This window comes from Bactrocera oleae, chromosome 3 (assembly GCF_042242935.1).
Source record: "Bactrocera oleae isolate idBacOlea1 chromosome 3, idBacOlea1, whole genome shotgun sequence".
Classification (NCBI taxonomy): Eukaryota; Metazoa; Arthropoda; class Insecta; order Diptera; family Tephritidae; genus Bactrocera; species Bactrocera oleae.
This window is the reverse complement of record NC_091537.1, coordinates 77,742,164-77,761,034: the sequence shown is the minus strand read 5'-3', so window position 1 is coordinate 77,761,034 and position 18,871 is coordinate 77,742,164. Positions and strand designations below refer to the sequence as shown.

Genomic DNA, 18,871 nt, shown 5'->3' with positions numbered 1-18,871 from the left:
CCACTTTGGGGAACGCTACATGAGCTCACTGGGGATACATAATATTATAGCTCTGTAGGAATTAAATATCATTCGGAGGATAAATTTACCAATCTCATCACATCCCAGAACTCTATCAAAAAAGGACGCTCGCATATGGTCTGTTTACTCAGTGCAAACTCTTTTGAAAATTCGATTCGCTCGCCACAAATTAGTAATAATCACTACGGTGTGCGAGTCAATTTAGCGCGCTCGTTTACTCCAGCGAAGTATTGCCTTAATTAAATTTCCAATTTCCATGAAGAAGCGAAAACCACACATATATGTATGCGTGTGTATGAAAAGCAAACCATAAATGTCGGTATGTAGATGTAAATGCATGAGTATATGTTTACCACAAATAAGCACTTTAATGCCGCACAAAGCCAGGCTACAGCTGTTTGTGAGATAGATATATGCGCATGAGTGTTTGTGTGTATTTGTATGTATGCGCGCATGTTTGCCGCTGCTTTCACTTACTAAGAGGGACAAACCACTGCATTTACGGCAACATGCTTCGGCATATTTGCAAGCCAAATTCGTTGCAGGTATATTAGATTGTGCATATAGGCAGGTTGCGGCTGTGTTGTTGTTACAGCAGGTGCCGTTTTACGCGAAATGGTGAGAGACTGCCAGCGTTTAACGTATTAAGCGGGAATATTTAATGCAAAATCAACAAGGCCGCTATGGTGCGGCGCACGATGAACATATTGGTGCGCTAAACAACCATACAAACACACACTCACTTACTCATATACATTGCCACACTCATACTACCTTTATGTATTACATACAATCTGCTAGAATACAGCAACTACAACAACACTAGAGTACAATCGCATTGCCAGCAGAGGCATTTAGTCCACACTGACCACCAAGACTAATAGTCAACAATGCTGGGGGAGCGACATTGTCGTTAAGCAAAGCAAATGAGTGCCAATAACAACAACAACAACAACAACACTATGTAAGTATGTATACCTGTGTGTGGTGCGCTATTAGCGAATGTCTGTTTGGGAGTTTTGGGAACAAAAGCATTTGGTCGGCTAAGTCGCCATGCACCGCTAGTTTGGCAGCGCTGTTGGTTGGATGGACAAGTCAACTGAGCTTACATAACTCGTCGGCTATAAGAGTGGGTCATAGTAGTGTGGGTTGTTGCTTTGCTTATACATATACATAACATATATCTGCGCCATTGTTATGCACTCAAAGCGGTCGGTGTATTGTAGCGTTGACCACATGTTTGGCTGCATGCCTTTCGCTTCAGCCTGTTTTTGTACCCGCATTAAGTACACAGTCGGTTGCAATTGACCTTGGAAATGGTCAAAGCAAAATGTGCAGATATACTTTATAATCGTACATTCGTACATTTGAATATAATTTTCATGGCTATATGGATTTTCCTCTTGTGCTTGTTATATATTGTGATGATTATAATTCTCGATTATTAAAAATATTTTCTTCTAATTTATGAAAGCTATCTAGAAATATATATCCTTGATGAATTTTACAAACAAAACTTTTGAAGTTTGCTCTCCATAAGTCAATTGAAGTGTGTTTGGCAGCTGTTTGTTTACAAAGCGAAAGGTTTGTCTGAAATTTTTTACCATGAAAAAGCAATGAACAAGCAGTTTCTGATGGAATCACAGCTAAGGAATCGTTGAAAATGTTGCAGAAGACTGTTGGATACCTTATTCATCACCTATTACGTATTGACTCAATATATTTTGGGTAATGTTTTGGGTATAAAGCGTGTCAATGCTAGACTCATACCAAATGATCTTAAACCGACGTCGAGTAGAGGATGAAAAAGAGATGCTTGACAACGTAGCTGAGGACCCTACACTGATCAAACGCATCATTACTGGTGACGAGATATAGGTTTCTGAATATCATTTCGAAACTGCCGAACAATCTAGCGAATGCCCTTCAAAAATGAGCCGAGACAGACACTGAAGTCCATCTCAGTCGAGGCTTATAAAATATGTATGGAAAATTGGATTAAGTTAAGTTGGCATGCTTGTATTGGCTCAAAAGAAGCCTTTCTTGAAGGAAATAATAAAAAATTTAATTAAAAAACGTGATATTTTTAGATTTTTTCAGTCAACCGTGCTTCTGGTCGTGGCTGTTAGTGGTGTCCTCAGAAGAAATAAAAATGTTCAATTGGAAAATTTTACATAATATATCATTAGGGGGGTATTCTAGTCTGGACATAAAAATATTTTAACTATTTAAGAATAAGTCTTCAAGAGAATACAGGAGGATTTTTAAAATTCACATTTTTTTCGGAGATAAAGGTATTTTGCTGACCCGGCATCCAAACTTTTTCCGCGTTAGCTGAAACTTTAAACACGTTTTTCTCAAAACTGCTCTTTTCAAAACGATACTCATGATTTCTCAGGTTCTACCTAACCGATTCACCTCACATTTTCAGAGAGTATTTTTTTATAGACTTGTCTATGTCTAAAATTATCCATATTCCCGCACTCCAAAATTTTTTTATGTTTTTAAATAGTTCAAAACATGCAATAAAATCAGTTCAAAAATTTATTTTTTATTCAATCAGTCGCCATTTCGTGAAATTTTTGTTCCAACTTTTTCGTAGTACCGAACATTGCCTCATTATTTTAAGTCAATAAATTTAAAGATGTAAAAAAAACCTGTTGGATATATTGTTATAAAAAAATGTGTGTGCGAAAGCTGTTGGCACAGAAGCCTCTTTGTCCCTAGCTCACATTCGAGACATTGCACAGTACCTCAAAACCAATCACAAGTATGCTAAAATTGCTTCGAATGAAAATCGGCCTTCAACATATCCTCATGAAATGGAATTCAGCAATTTTATCCTGTTTTTTGAACTCAACTTTTCACTTAATACTCAATATCTCGAAAAAATTGATTTGGTTCAATAACCAGAAATAAAGACTATTTTGTCGGTTAATTTAATGGATATCTTTCATATGAAAATATCATAAAGAGAAAGAAGTGGATTATGAGCTAAGCAAACAGTACTCTTGCCTTTTCAAACTTTGGCGTATTGGAGTTCAAAAATATTTCCAGAGCTGGTTCTGTGTTTATTGTTCGTTTGCTCAGTAGCGGACAACTTTTCTCCAGCTGATATGAGACTCCATTTTATTAGAATGTACTGTGTTTTGGAAAAGTAACTTTTTTCAATATTATCAGTTTTTTGAATATCCATCATACGAAATAGTATCCATAAGAGTGTCATATCGATTAAGAAGTTTATTGATTTTTATTCCCCACATGAAAATAATTTTTAAATCTACGCTTTAAATCGCTATATTGACTTTTAAACTGATTTAAAATGTCAAATTGTTATTATTACATAACACGAAACATGCACTAGTTTCCATGTATGTATATCAAGCATATTTTTATTTGTGGGCAGAAAATTATTTTACCCAAAAATACCAATATTAAATAATGCGCTTTTTTATTTCCTTACTACTATACTCTACGCTCGGCTAAAACAAAATTTCGTAGCTACCTTTACAGCTGCAATAAATTCACTTAAACCATGCTACAATATTGTAACCTATACCCTGCTCACTAACTGCATTGCAGGCCTGCCCGCCGAACCACCTGCTCGGCGTATAATTTCCCTCCACAATTTCGGTCCCACTTTGCAATATAATTCTTTTAACAATCGGTAATTTGTGGTTTTTGCGGTCGCATTTTCAGTTGTTTTCACTTGTTGTTTTATTTATAGCTCCGCTTTAGCGTACACAACTGCCAACACCAATGTGAACACAGCCATTAAATGTTATTGTTGTGTTGGTAGTAAGTTGACCGCTATAGCCTTTTAATTGCATATATTAGGGCTTTTTCGCATGGTTGGCTGCCTACCCGCCTGACTGAGTGGCAACGAGAGCTGCCTGATTTTCTGCATGAAATTGCACCTGGGCAGTTTCTATTATTATTTGCCGTGCTGTGCTTTTCCTACTTTTATTTCGTGATTTCGTTTCGCCGGTGTTTATACCTTTTTCACTTTCCGGTTACTTTTTCCGTCTATAATTGTTGATTGTTTTGTCATTGGCTAGCGACTTGCAAATGAGTTTTTCTTTGTGTAAATATTCACGTTTTATTTGCTTTTCGTGAAAGTGAGCCGTGTAAGTTATTTCGGTGGTAAAATAGTTCATGAAGTTATTTCTTTAATAAATGCTTTATGTAGTGACCAACACTTACCTACCACATCCAGATAGCCCATTTGACTTTTCATTGGATCTGTATTAATTTGACACATATACCAGCCTTTATCGCTCTCTTTGATATCTTTGATTTTCATAGTCCACGTTTTGTGTTCGGAGTTTGTTATGCCGATGCGTTGATTTTTCGTGATCACGTGATTCTGTATGGTTAAAATTGTTTGTGTATCTACGCGTAGCCACGCGACCTGAAAGCGATGAAAGAATTTTTGTTAAAAAGAAAAGCTGAGAGAAATACTACTCTTATAGATACATATATATCTTTAATACAAAATATAAAATAACTATTTTATGTAAAAAAATATGTTTATGTAGTAAATGTGCCATAGAAAATAAATATATTTCAGTACAAATTTCATACAGTTTGTTATTTTCAAGATGAGTATAACATTAAGAACAACTTGTTAGTTTTAAAAACATTATAACCAAAACATTTCATTAATAATCAGTATTTTACTAAATACTAGGGTATATTAAAAAAAATTATAAAATTTATTATTAAGGAAGCTGAATTATTCGCAATAAATTTCATATTTTGTGCATAGTTTTATTAAATTTATAAGGCAATGTCTGCTTGCATCGCCTCACGTCAAATACATTCAGATCGTATTACTCGCCCTTTCCCCTTTTTTTTACCACAATTTATCAGCTCTTCACAATGCAGCTATACTGTATATATATAAATATAGTACATATATATATATAGTATATCTATACTGCATGTTTTGCTTTACATCATATCATATATCATCGCCGCTCATTCCCTAGCTTTATATATCCTAGGAATCATTTGATTTCATAATATATGACGTATTCATATAATATAATACTAAATAAAGTCACATAATTTATGACGTAATATCACAATGTATCATTCCATAACATTTCACATCGCATACCATTATTATCGCAATATAGGTATGACACCATATATTAACATAAGATATAACAGTGATGAATGTCTTATCAAGTGTAATCCTATCAACAATCCTTGAGTTTAGACCATATCATAGCATGGTATTAAACCAAGTCGCTGAACGTAATATTACTTAAACCACACATATGTACGATATAACTCCACATTTCTCTTAGTCACATATGTATCACAATCACATCATATGCATAATATCGCTTTCATATAACATCACAATATAACACATCTTAGCACAACATATCACATCGCATCACGTCATCATCATTCATACGACATCGCATAACAGGTATCATACTATAGAATGTATCATATCGCACCATACCGTTTTACATCATATCGTAACATACTATAGCATATCATATTGCATTAAATTATATATCACCATATAACATCTATATTATATATCTCCAAATTACTCGAAATCACATATCACAACATAACAAATATCTTATACAAAAAGAAAGAAAGACACAGAAAGAGCAGAATGCCTGCATATATATTATTTTTTCCTAGTATCTGTATGGAACATAAGTAATCAGAATACCTGTACTGTGATAAGTCCAAATATCGCAAATTATTTATCGAAGAGTGGCATATTTTATATTGAAGAACTGTAAATTTCAAAATATATGTTAATATGCAGAGTGTTTCTGATCAGTCGGATTAATTTACTCCGTTTAGTCTCACTATTGATTCGGACAAAGCTTGTCTGCCCTATTACATAAAACAAATTTGCCATATCTCTTTGAACATACGTTCATAAGCAATACCAATTTTTAAGATCAAAGCATACTCGTCTAGACCGAAACTGAAAACAGAGGCGACTTGTTGTCTCATATGCAAATAAGTAAATGAAGTGAAAAGAATCCGAGACAATTGGACAGGTAATGAATAAATTTTAAAAACAAATAAACAAATGGAGAAGCTGAAGTATACACACAAAAACAGGCGGAAATGCAAAGGATGCACTCAATTACTTAAAATAAGAGGAGCGGGGGAGGAAGTTGTTATGATAAACAAAACCAATTCTTGAAATATGGGGAAGTTGGAGTGTTGAAAAGAACAATAATATTAAATGTGATGTGGAATGAGTGTAAGGAAAAGTACATAGAAGGGTAAAAATGAGACTGGCGAGTGAAAAATACGAATTATCGCTGGGTGTTGAGAAAAAATTTAAAACAACAAAAATAATAACCGAAACGATTTACAGTACATTTAAATTATGGAGCGGATTTCCTATGACCCTGGAGTACGAACGAAGATTATTTCCCTTAATGCAAATCAATTCAATGCTAGATCTGCTAAGATTTTTTGGTTAGCTTTAGTGAAAAGCCAATGGACAACGTAGATGAGTAATGTTATTCTAAAGTTAAGTGCTTCTTTACAAAAACACACAACAATATGCTCATTTATGTCTTACATAAATATTAACAAGTAAGGAAGGATTAAGCTCGCATGTAACCGAACATTTTATAATCCTTCCTTAGATCTACGATTTCACCTACAGGTGGGCGTTGTAACACCCACTGTATAATTTTGATACTGGCTCCTAGCAAGACCTTTCGTATCATATTAATGTATCTGATGTGTTTATCTATTGAGTTATCGTACTGTTAATGGCTTTGAAAATAACCGGTAGATGGAGAGTGAGCGGTTGGTGGTTTTACCTTTAATAGTTTGAGAGATATGTATATTAAACCAATTAGGGGCGCGCCACGCCTACTTTTTTTAAATTTATAAACCACGGATGTTTTTCACTAATGCGTTTCATTGTAAATAATTATATTTGAATCTTATGGTGGAGCTAAGTTTTGACATGTTATATTATGGGTTTTCGCTTAATGCCATTTTGTGGGCGTGTCAATGGTCCGATTTGGCCTATCTGCAATATCAAACATTTCATGGTGCCAAAAAGTTTTCATTAAGATATAAATATAAATTTTTACTCAAGTTAGCATTTGCACAGACGGACGTACAGACAGTCATCCGGATTTCAGCTCGTCTCGTCATTAGAATCATGATTAGAACTGTATATGACTCTATATCCATATCGATTTAGTTTTAGGTGTTACGCACAACCGTTAGGTGAACAAAACTATTACACTCCCTAGCAATATGTTGCGAAAGTATAAAAATTGCAGTAGAAGAATTCTTTAGCTATTAAAACCACAAAGAGCGAAGATCCACTTCATGTAAGTAGCACGGAGTTGAACTTCACAAAATATCTCGAGTGGAGTTCGCCACAATGAACTAAACAAATGAAGCATATGACTATAATAAGCAACAAAAACGTTGTGTTCTTGTAATGATAAAATAAAACCACACTTCTTCTCACTCAATAAAAGCTAAGAAAAAAGTATAAACGCAATGACAATGCAAAGCGAAAGAAAAACCGCATGACAACAGGAAGTTAGTAATTGTGCAGGTAGGCAAGAAATTAATGAAACAAAAACAACGGCGATAATACAACAAAGCATGTAAGTATGAAGAGCAAGAAAATATTAATAAGCACAATAAATAAATACATGCCGCAATAACAAAAGCAACAAGCAATTATAACAAAACAGGAAGAAGAAAAAGGAAGCAGAAGAAGCAGCAGTAGAGTTGAAGCTTCATTGGTTAGCTCACTAGAAGGGTGGAGCGGCACTTACGCCGTAATGATTATGTAGCATGAATGAAATATGAAAAAGCATCAAATAATAATGACAAACAAAAGCAACAGCTACAATAACAGGAGCAACAAACGCAAGCACCACAAGCATAACAAACTCTTAATAAACAATAAACTTAACACATACACATAAACACTCAAGAAAAATACAAAATATTTTTTCATCAACGGTTATATGAAATACTAACGTTATACACATATACACAGCAGATACAAAACCGTCATTGTTGCGCTGTGGCTGGGAGCCGTCGTTCACTTGTATACCGTTAAGCGCCATAAAATAAGTAATTACACCCATGAGCCTGCTCGATTATCTTTTTAAGGCTTAATTGGAGAAAATCATTTATGAAAACAAAATACCAACAACATATCCACGCGTACGGGGTAGCACTACATAATGTTGTATCTTCAACGTCAAGCTTAACAATTTGTATTTGCACGAGTATAACAGTCAAGTATATTTACTCATTATTACTTATTTAGTTTTGTTGTTGTTGTTGTACAAGCCCCGAAATTAAATGGTTATGTGGGCAAGTTTGGCAGTTGGTAAATTGAATGCGCTATCATTCGGTTAGTGGAGTGGAAGAGTGTGTGGTTATGAATGTACGTGTAATAAAAGAGTATGTCTACACTATATATGTATGTGCGAATATTTATAACTATTTTATTGAAATGTGACCCTGTAGGAATAGTTGATATTATATATTTTATCATTAATATAATTATATATAATAATTTTAGAGTTTCAGAGGAAATAAGGAATATATATTTTTTATGAATATCTTTATCATTTTCAGCGGTCAGTTTGCATGACTGCTATATGCTATAGTTCTCCGATATCGAAACTGCACCCGTGCTTTTCTCACCAAGAAGCTGCTCATTTATCGGAACGGCCAAAATCAGACAACTATATACATTTTTTTGTAATTTTAAATTGTTTTAAATTATATTATTAAATAAAAGAGTTATCGTGCTAAAGCTTAGCAAATAATTATATGCTATAAGCTATCTATACGTAATAGATATTGTTCGAAAAATAGTAAAATATGTCAATAGCTTCCTTGACTCCGTATACAGTTTCAGAGAAAACTAATTAATATCTTAGGCCAGACGCCAAAGAATGAACAATTGAAACATTTCCTGCCTTCTGGTAGACTTTTACCTGTAGAAATCCGGTAGTATGAGAGATATTTCAGTAAAAATTGTAAAATTGTTTATCGTATCATGGTATTTATAGTTACATACCAAAAATTAATTGTATCGATCAATAAGTTACTTTAAGACCATATACCGAATATATAACCATTTCTATGTAAAGCTGTCTTTAGTTTGTATATATCAGCCAAAATGTCGTTATGATCATAAGGCCTTTAATCTTCTCTTAGCCCACATATGATCTTGAGTAAGGTAGCGTCTTGAAACTTCAATATTATTTACAAGCTTTCTATTATTTTTGAGTGATTACGCCCTATCGGAAAAAAATTGCTTAAACAAATATACTGTCTTTATTTTTTCAACTTTTTATATCTTTAACATGAACGAGTATCTGATCTTGGCATAACCCTTCATTTCTTGTTCTTTTTTAGTGTTACTGGTATTGCAGGATTGCCTTAACTAAAAGCTGAAAACTCAGGTTTGTTCAACTACGGGAGATTACTAGGTGTATTGCTATTTAGCTTTGACTTTTTAATTATTTACAAAGCTAATTTTAGGATAAGAATGCTAAAACTAGTCGAACGAAATTTTATTTATGATGCTATGTCTGTTTTTAAATAAAGTCAGCTTAGGTTAGGTTAGGATCGTTGAGTGATCGTCAAAATTTTAATCGCACTTAGATTACTATATACAGTGCTTTGTGAAACCATAAAACAGAACTCCTGTAAGCAGTTCTTATAAGTGGATAAATCGTCTTGAGATCGATATGAATCTTTTTAGGCGTTTCATTTCTATTCTCGTCAGCTCAGCAGGATACCTGAAGCTGTGAAATTTGCGGTGTTTTAGCCATAATAACACAAAGATGAGTGAAAAAGGAATTGTTAAGATGTTTCTACTTCATTTTCCTCCAAACTGAGGGTCGGTGAGATTCGCAATGTAACCACGAGGGCAGTGATAGGGTACTAAACTTTACAACTAGAGAAAGGCTAGCCCTACTGAAGGCGAAGAGCTCGCTGTTTTTTTTTATATTTCTTTCTTTCAAAAAAGTCAGCTTAATTATTGCAAACTCAGTGTTGCAAATATTGCATTAAAAATTGATTGAGTTAATATTTACGTATGCATTTTTTGCTTTTATTTTTTTTTAAATCTAAATTTAACATAATTTGAAAATTTTCAGATACCAAAAACAAGATTTAAAAAAAAAAAGTTTAATTCCAAGTGCATAATATAAAAATTAAAGAAATGTTATCTCAAGTTTATAATTAAAAATTAATTTTGAACTTGAATTTTTTCGGGCTTGCTTAATTCGTGTTTTACGATTTTGAAGTAAACGATTTTTTTACGATTTTGAAGCTCACACAGAACTATCATATTCAATACTCTCTTTTTATTTTAACAATTTTTAATTCGAATTTTGGGAAAAATTAAAAATTTAATTTAAAAAAATTAATTTAAATATAATAAATTTTTAATTAATATTTTGATTAAATTTTTAATGCAAATTTTTTTATTAAAAAAAGTTTTTTTATTAAAAAAAGTTGCAGCCCTGTTAAAAATACTTAATTATATGTCTTATAAGTTTTCTTCAGATAAATATGTACATACTTTGTAAAATTTAACAAAAAAATTCCTACCGGGTCTTTGATTGCCATTCAAATCTGAGTAACATAAGATTCATATCTGTGTATGTATGTGCCTTTTATATATGCCCGCTGAGTGGTTTTGCAAGTTGTTGTATCGCATTTGTTTAACACTAAGTGTTCGCTTATAGCATTTCGGTGCACATATATGCCCACTTAGGTTATAATATGACACTTACGCACACACGCACAGTTAAATAAATATATACAGCCATACACAGTGGCGCCCTGGAGCCATTTGTGGCCATTATATATGAATAACAAAATGTTGGCTGTACGCGTCATAAGTAGTTGATTATGGCTAATGTGCTGTTAAAGTGTTACCGTTGTGCTTAAATAGCGATAAATACGACACAGCAACAATGATTGTGTGTAATTGTTAATGAGACAGACAAATTGTTTGATTCCTTACGTTAGACAAGACAGGCTGATAGGTGCGATAAGGTATGAAAGCTTAAGTATCATATAAGCAATATAAGCAATTATATATATATTATTTAATGAGATTGAGCCTAATTTTGGGTTAAACGTTTCATCGATAAAACGCTTATGAAATTGCCACATATTTATGGTTTAGCGCGTGTAAATATATTAAGATATGCCAGTCTATAAATACCGACAAATAACTAGTTTCATTATAACTTAATGTTACTGTGGCTCTCACATACTAAATCAGTAGCAAACGAGCGTGCTAAAACACCCACCATAATCCGCTATATCAGTGTAACAATCTACGAGACCTCAATTGTGGCTTTCACAGCCTTGATTACTTTCTGGCTCATCTACTTAATGCGTCACATAATTCAATTACTTTTTATGAGCTTTCATTGTTTCATTGTTATTGCTTATTACATATAGTTGTGACTTTTATGTTTATTACTCGCACCTTTATTCCCATATACAAGTAGATATGTGATTTTAAGTTTAGTGCTTTAAATTTCAGTGGGAAGTGGTGATTTGTGATTTGCTGAGCATGTTTTTTTATTGAAGTGGGGTGTTTTATTGAATATTATTTGCATATTATTATTTTCTTATAGATTGTAAGTTAATCGGCGAGTGAAAGCTGCTTAAAAGATAAGTTTCGGCAAACAAGCAAAAATTATTTAATCTTTCGAGCTAAACTGAGTATAAGTAGATCACTATATCCCAATACTATATAAATATGAATATATAAACTTGAACACAAAATTTATTTCTTAATGCAGTTAATGAAAGATACAGACTTGATGAAGGTTATGACTGTTTCGAAAATTGACGCTTGGTATCATCGCTTAAATCATAAAAAAAAATATGCTTTCAAACATGCATACTCTAGAGGCAAATATTATATTAGAGGAGGTATGTACTTGTATTATTAGACTATCTCCGCAATCATTGGCATAATTTATCAGATAATTTTGGAATTTATTGTGAATAAGAGAGAGAGCGGTTCCAACAGGATCTAAAAATATTGGAAGAAGCGTATCAAGGTTCATGGGATCGTCACATTATGGTAGATTATTGCTAATCCTTAAAGGGTTAGTGGTAGTGAGAACTTTCAAAAAATCAATTTGTTTTTTTTTCGTTAAGTGTAATATCCTAAACATATTCTCTGAAAATTTCAAGTTGATCTGATAATTACTTTTTGAGTTATTCGACAAATAACAAAGGGCGCTCGGGCTCTTCAAAGCGCTCGGGAACAGGTAGCTAGCGGCAGCTGCAAGAAACCTTAAATGCGTTTTTCTCAAAACTATGTTTTTCGAACTGGTGACAACTGTAACTGGAAAACCGGTAAGCAGATTTTAATGAATTTTATACAGCTTTTAAAATACATAATAAATTCGGGCCTGATCGAAAGATTTTTCAAAAATTTCGATTTTTTCAGACCAATTAACTGTTGATTTGTTCCCAAAAATCTAGAAAAACATTTCCGGAGGTCGCCATTTTGTTAATTTTTCAAAAAAAAAAAAAGCTTCCATCAGGCCCAGGATTATCTATTTATAAAACAAATTTTTTGTATGCGATTGATTTTAGCTGAATTTCCAAGAACTTATGATTGTCACCGCAAGGAACTTTTTATTTTGGAACTGGCTCAAAACAGACAGTTATAACTTTGAAAATAAAAATTTTTTTTTTTGAAATTTTCGTGACTTCAAGCCAAAACATTGTATATAGATACATACTACTACTTTTGTAAAAAAAGACATGATTTAAAAAGAGAATGTCAAGTGGAAAATTATAAAAGAACTGCGTTTTATAGGAATCTAACATATGTTTTCGGCATTTGTCTCTCTGTTTACTCTGATGTATCGTTATTTTTTAAAACAAAATAGATATTTTAAATACACACGTTACTTTGTTTAATGCTTTCTTCTTTTTGTAACATAAAATGGAAATAAATACTTAAAATTAAACGAGAGCAAATCTTACAAAATCATTGGTAGTTTCATGAATTGTGAGCACAAAACTACTGTAGACTAGTGTTATATATTAACTCACCTTAAATGATCCCAAATCCTGTACAACACATGTTAGAAAGGCTTCACGCCCCACAGAGGCTGTCACATTTACAATTGGGAAACTGAATTTAGGATCGGCTGAAAGAATAAGACAGATATTTTGAGAAAAAGTGGAACACATTTTATAATAAACCGGTTTTTAAACAAAATTTAGTATAAAATTTCTATATTGGGTCTATATTCGTTGCGGTTTGCCAAGAGGCGGCGTAAATTAACAATTATTCCATTGTTCCAATATTCCGAACTTGTGCCGGAAACCAACTGTCTTTGTGCTACTTTTTCAGTATATGTCATTTATCTGAAGCGTAAACAACACTAATTCTTTTCACTGAAATATGTCGTAAATTATGCCTAGAACAGTGTTTTTGCAGGAAGTTTTTCCTTACCACTTTAATATGAAGAAAACCTCAACCGAAAGTCATCGTATTATGATAAACCTGCACTAGCTGAGAAAACATCACAAAAGTAATTGGCAGGCCTCGAAAATGGTGAGTTCGAAGTTAAGTGTCCTTCGACTTTAAGCAAAGAGACGCTAAGAGACGATTTTGCAAGTCAGAAATGCTGCTTGAACGATGGAAAAGAAGTCGTTTTTGCACCGGGCTGGTTATGAAAAATTGATCCCCTACAGCAACTCTAAATACACAATATCATATGTGTAACATGGCCAATCAGCCAAATCAACTGCAAAGCCGAACCTCTATGAGGCCAAGGCAATGCTATGTACGTGCTTCTAAAATCGGGTTGAATCTTTAATAAAGAAAGCCACCGACAACAACTCATCTAATTGAAGCGCGGTTACTGAAAAATGACCGGAATTTGCAACTAGACACTAACTTTCCGTCATGAGAACGTTCAGGCTCATGTTGAAAAATCGGTTAAAAACGATTTGAAGCTGAGAAGGTTTTCCTCACTGGCCTTTCAGTACAGACCGTTCCTTTTCTGACTAGCATCTGTTCGATGCAGAACGCCCTCACAAGAATACAGTATAAGCCGTCACAGATATTTAGGCATGGAGCTAAAAAAAATTATGGTGAAAATGTTACAGCGTTAGATTAACAATACTCTGAATAATACTAAAAGGGGGATGTATTTCGAGGTCCCCTACTTTTTTAAAGAAAGAAAACACAGAAAATTCAAATTTGTTGACAAATGTTTATTATAGTTCGAAAGAACATTCTTTGGCATTTATTTTTAGAAGATTATCTCTTTCAAATGTTGGCCGCGGTTACGTCTCAGGTGGCCCATCCATCAAGTCCAATTTTCGATGACTCGTTCGAGCATTTAAACTGGTAACTGGCGAATGACACTCTTGATGTTTTGCTCCAAGGCCTGAAGCGAAGCGAGATCCCCAAGCCAAAACGTGAAATTACCTGCTAACCGAAGTATTCTCTCAATAAATCCATTGACTGATGGGATGTAACCAATTGTCGCCAAGATCACGCGCTTCAATTTCAGGCATCAAACTGTAACGCTCTCACCGGCATCATTTTTGAAGAAATATGGACAGACGATTCTAACAGTCCACAAACCACACCAAACCGTTGTTTTTTCTGGAAGAAATGTCAGCTCTAAAATCTCTTCAGGTTTCTCTTTGTCCCAAATTCAGCAATTTAGCTTGTTTACATATATACAAATTTGGCTCGAAAACGTCGAATCTTCTTGGAACTTTTTAAGATCCCATGGAGCGAAGTTGTATTTTGTACGCTTTTAATTTAAGATCTCGAGAGATGATTTGTAAACGTGATGGCGATACTGAACAAAAATAGCATGACAGCTTGACAAAACTCATAAGTAATCGGTCAAAAAAGGCTATTGAAAAAAGATTACTATCTACTTAGATCATCCGTTATTGTACAAGTTTTTCCAAAATGAACGTCGAGTTTTGAAAAAAACTGAAACGAATATATGGTAGTTATACACCCAATTATTTATATTTTTACATAAAGTGGAACCTCTATTATGGATCTCAAAAACTATGTCACCTAGAAAATAAAATATTCATGCAAAGCAATAAAATAGATAGGGACTTAGTGACAGAAAAAATAGTGAGCTGAACAACACAGGTGTAAAAATTAGTTTGCTAGATTCAGTGACAGCTTCCGGTTTTTAATTTTAAGATTGCCTGTACGTTTCTCATTAAATCCTTAGAATATTACTTTTTCCTTCTAATCTGCAGGTGTTTTATTGATTTCGTTCGAAGTGGCCCCGATATATATTACCCAAAGCCCTCGTCCGTCGAGACCGTTGGATTTATGTAAGTGGAACAGGCACTGTTTTTTTGTCCATCGAGGAACTGACATTTTTACGGTTATATGGAACAAACCGTTCTTTTTTATTTGAGCATGTTCTTTGAAAAGGCTAATCTTAAAAAGCGTAATAATTTATCTTCTACTATACGCTACAGATATTTGTTGGTGACCAATTAATACACGATTGTATCCTAAAAATATTCATGGAAGACCTATTCATTTACAATTGTTCGCTGTAGAAAGTTATGCTAGTGTACGCTCTTTCAAGATTCCTCAGACAATTTTTTGCGGCGTACATATAAAAACTATCAATATTTAATTTTACGTTGATAATGAACAAACCTTTAAATTTATATATTATAGCTAGTAATTAAGTATTTCATATACTCTTATGTAAATACATTTTATACATAAGAAAATAAATGTTGCATTACTTACTTATCACATCAGCAGCTGTTTCAATTAAACTGAAATCAGTTTTATGGCACATAAATATCAAGACGAATAATAAGCTGCCTGCTGGCTGCCTGAATAGCTTTGTGAAGCATGTTGCACGTATCGACGTCATGGCATTTATTTGTTCTTATCGCGGATGTTTATTTACAAGCAATCTCATTGAATGCGCTGAGCGAGTAGTATTTATAACAAAGCCTTGCTTTTTTGCTTTTAATGCATATTTATGAAAGTGTTGGTTTATTTATACACTCCACAGGGAATTCATTATTATAAGTAGTTGTAGCTGTAATGAAATGAAGAAAGATAATGAATTATTATTTAAATCTTCTTTACCCACCAAAAAAAATTATGGCTTAAACGGTAGGTATGTTTGGTTGAAAATTGTAATACAAGTATATTATTTTAAATTTATTGTCGTTAGAAAGATAAGATTTCGTACTAAAAAACATCTCAGACATATTTGTGGTCGCTTGACTCAGTATTGCTTGAGGAAGCATTAGAGGAGGAAACAAAAATAAAAAAAAAACAGAGCAAGTAAGGCAGTGCTAAGTTCGGGTGTAACCGAACATTTTATACTCTTTCAACTTGCAAGGATGAAAGCCGGATACTTACTTTCAGGCGTTGGCAAAACTTTATATTAACAATAAGCAGAGCTAGGAGAAGTATTGATCGATTCTACTTGTACTTATATCCAACATATGGTCATAGTATTAGCAGGAAAGGATTTTTTCGGAATTTTGATCTCATAGATTGACCGACATTTTTGATAAAATATTCACTGTACGCACTGAGGTTCACATATTCGATGTCTGTGGGCTTGAGCTTGTAGTGCGGTTTTGACAAGTTTTGTCATAAGGTGGCCTATTATAAGCGCACTATTCGTGTCAAGTTTTATCCCGTTGCATTCATTGGTGCTTAATTTGTATACTGGAAAGTGAAAGAATCAGATGGAATTAAAATTATGTCATATGGGAAGTGGGCGTGGTTGTAGATTTTCGCTGAAAATGTCATTCTTTAAGGTGTTGACACTATGAAAGTCTATCAAGCGCAATTTTGGTTTCGTCAATTCCGCTCAGGTTAAGAACTCTCATGGACCTAATTTGAAACTGCGAATTGCTGCCAAATCTCAGCAAAACCGATGCATTTCGGAAGTGGAGGCGGAAGTGATGATGAAAAGTAGGTCGCTCACAACGTCAAGTAGTCGTGGTTGAGCCGGTGCAAACGGTGGCCTAGACAGTATTAACGATCAGGAAGACTTTGCTAGATGTTTGGTGAAATTAGAAAGAAATCATTTGTTATGGGCTGCACCTCTACGGCCAGGCTTTTAACTCAAAGTTGCACTGTCAACATTTGGACCAGCTTTGATCAATAGGAGAATTATTGTGTTTCATAAGGACAACGCCAGACCACACACATCGATAGTGCTTACCAAAAGCTCTAGGAGTTTGGTTTGGAAGAAGCTTGTGAAAATCTACTGTGCCAATTTTGTGGCAATACAGACGAATGTTTCTATTAGATTGGCGTTATGAAATTACCATCAAATAGAAAAGAGTTATTAAATAAAACGGTGCATATTCTCAATATACAAATAATTCTATCACTTATGCCCAAAATGGTCATCGTACTTATATTGCTATATTCATTCCTTTGTAAAGGCAGAAAAAGAACTAATTTCTTTTGATCTTATGTGTCGCAAACCGCTTTGGAGCCGGCTCTGCATAGCTCACCTGTATAAATAGATCCAGGTGTGAGTTTCGAAGAGTTTTAGCTTTGATCTCGCAAAGGTAGGCAACCTATATAAAGTACTAAGCCTCTGTTACCCAGATCAGAGATCACCCCAGAGAGATCAGCCTTACCAGATAATAGCAATAGTTAAGCGGGATTTTATTAACCAGAAAAGCAAAATCGTGATGACTCCGGCAACGATTCTTGAAGGGAAATCGCATTTTCATAGCACATTTTGCAATTGGTTAAAGCCGATAGCTGTCTATTTCTTTAAGACTGGAACACCGTAAGCCTGAAGGTGAGTTCTGAAGATTCTGAAGCTCAGAGCTGAGTGGTAAGAAAGTGCTAACTACTCAATTTACTTGTTCATAAAAGTAGAAGCATTTTGTCATTTTCATTTGAATTGGTTTTGGTTAGAAAAAGTGACTTAAGAGCTTACAGTTATCCTTAAGCAATAGAATTAGACTTTTCAGTCAATAATACGTTTCTTCCCGGGTAATAATCCATATAACCATGGTCTATTCTCTTCCAACAACGCCTCTCTTGTTGTCTGGGCGTATAATGGGCGAGAAATCGCTCTGAAATTTTATATACGTTACTTCACTCAAAAAAGCTGTTCATTTTTCAAAATCAAGTTAATTTTGAAAATTAAGATAAATCTCTTTACTAGCGATCAATTTATTTATAAAGTAACATTAATGCGACTTGAAGTTTGTTTATATAAAACAACGTGACTAGAACGAATTAGTAAATCGTTTTCAGCATTAGTTCTATACGAGGTGTGTTCAAAGGAAAAGGTGAAGTTTGAATTTATTTGAAAATTACTTATTTATTCATGAATATTTGGTCCTCTTCAAAGTAATCTCCCTCGGATATAATACACTTGTGCCAACGCATTTTTCAATCCTTAAAGCACTTCTAAAATGCGCTTTTCGGTATGACCATCACCTCTTTCTTTGATTCTGACTTGATCACATCAATTGCTGCAAAATGCTTTCCTTTCATTGGTTTTTTCAATTTTGGGAATAGGAAAAAGTCGCAAGGAGTCAAATCTGGTAAATACGAGGCTTGATTACGGTTTTGTTTTTTGCCAAAAAATCACGAATAATCATTGATGTGTGAGCTGGTGCATTATCGTGATACTGAATCCACGATTTGTTTTTCCACAATTCCCAACCTTTCCAGCCATATATGTTCACGCAAACGTTGCATAACTTCCTTGTAGTATTCCTTATTAACTGTACGACTTTTTAACAGGAACTCATGATGCGCCACACCATTGTAATCAAAGAAAACAGT

The 18,871-nt window shown here is 33.9% G+C and overlaps 1 protein-coding gene across 2 annotated transcripts in view; it reads right to left on the bottom strand.

Annotated features, from left to right (window-relative positions):
- Nucleotides 1–18,871, bottom strand: part of DIP-eta (Dpr-interacting protein eta) — an 82,955-nt gene that overhangs the window by 37,877 nt on the left and 26,207 nt on the right. For both annotated transcript variants that reach the window (XM_070106969.1, XM_070106970.1), the window contains exons 2-4: nt 15,830–16,130; nt 13,123–13,220; nt 4,225–4,432 (exon numbers count right to left, since the gene is read on the bottom strand). In XM_070106969.1, the coding sequence (XP_069963070.1) occupies nt 4,225–4,432; nt 13,123–13,220; nt 15,830–15,959 (436 nt within the window). In that variant the 5' untranslated portion in view covers nt 15,960–16,130. The remainder of the gene's footprint in view (nt 1–4,224; nt 4,433–13,122; nt 13,221–15,829; nt 16,131–18,871) is intronic.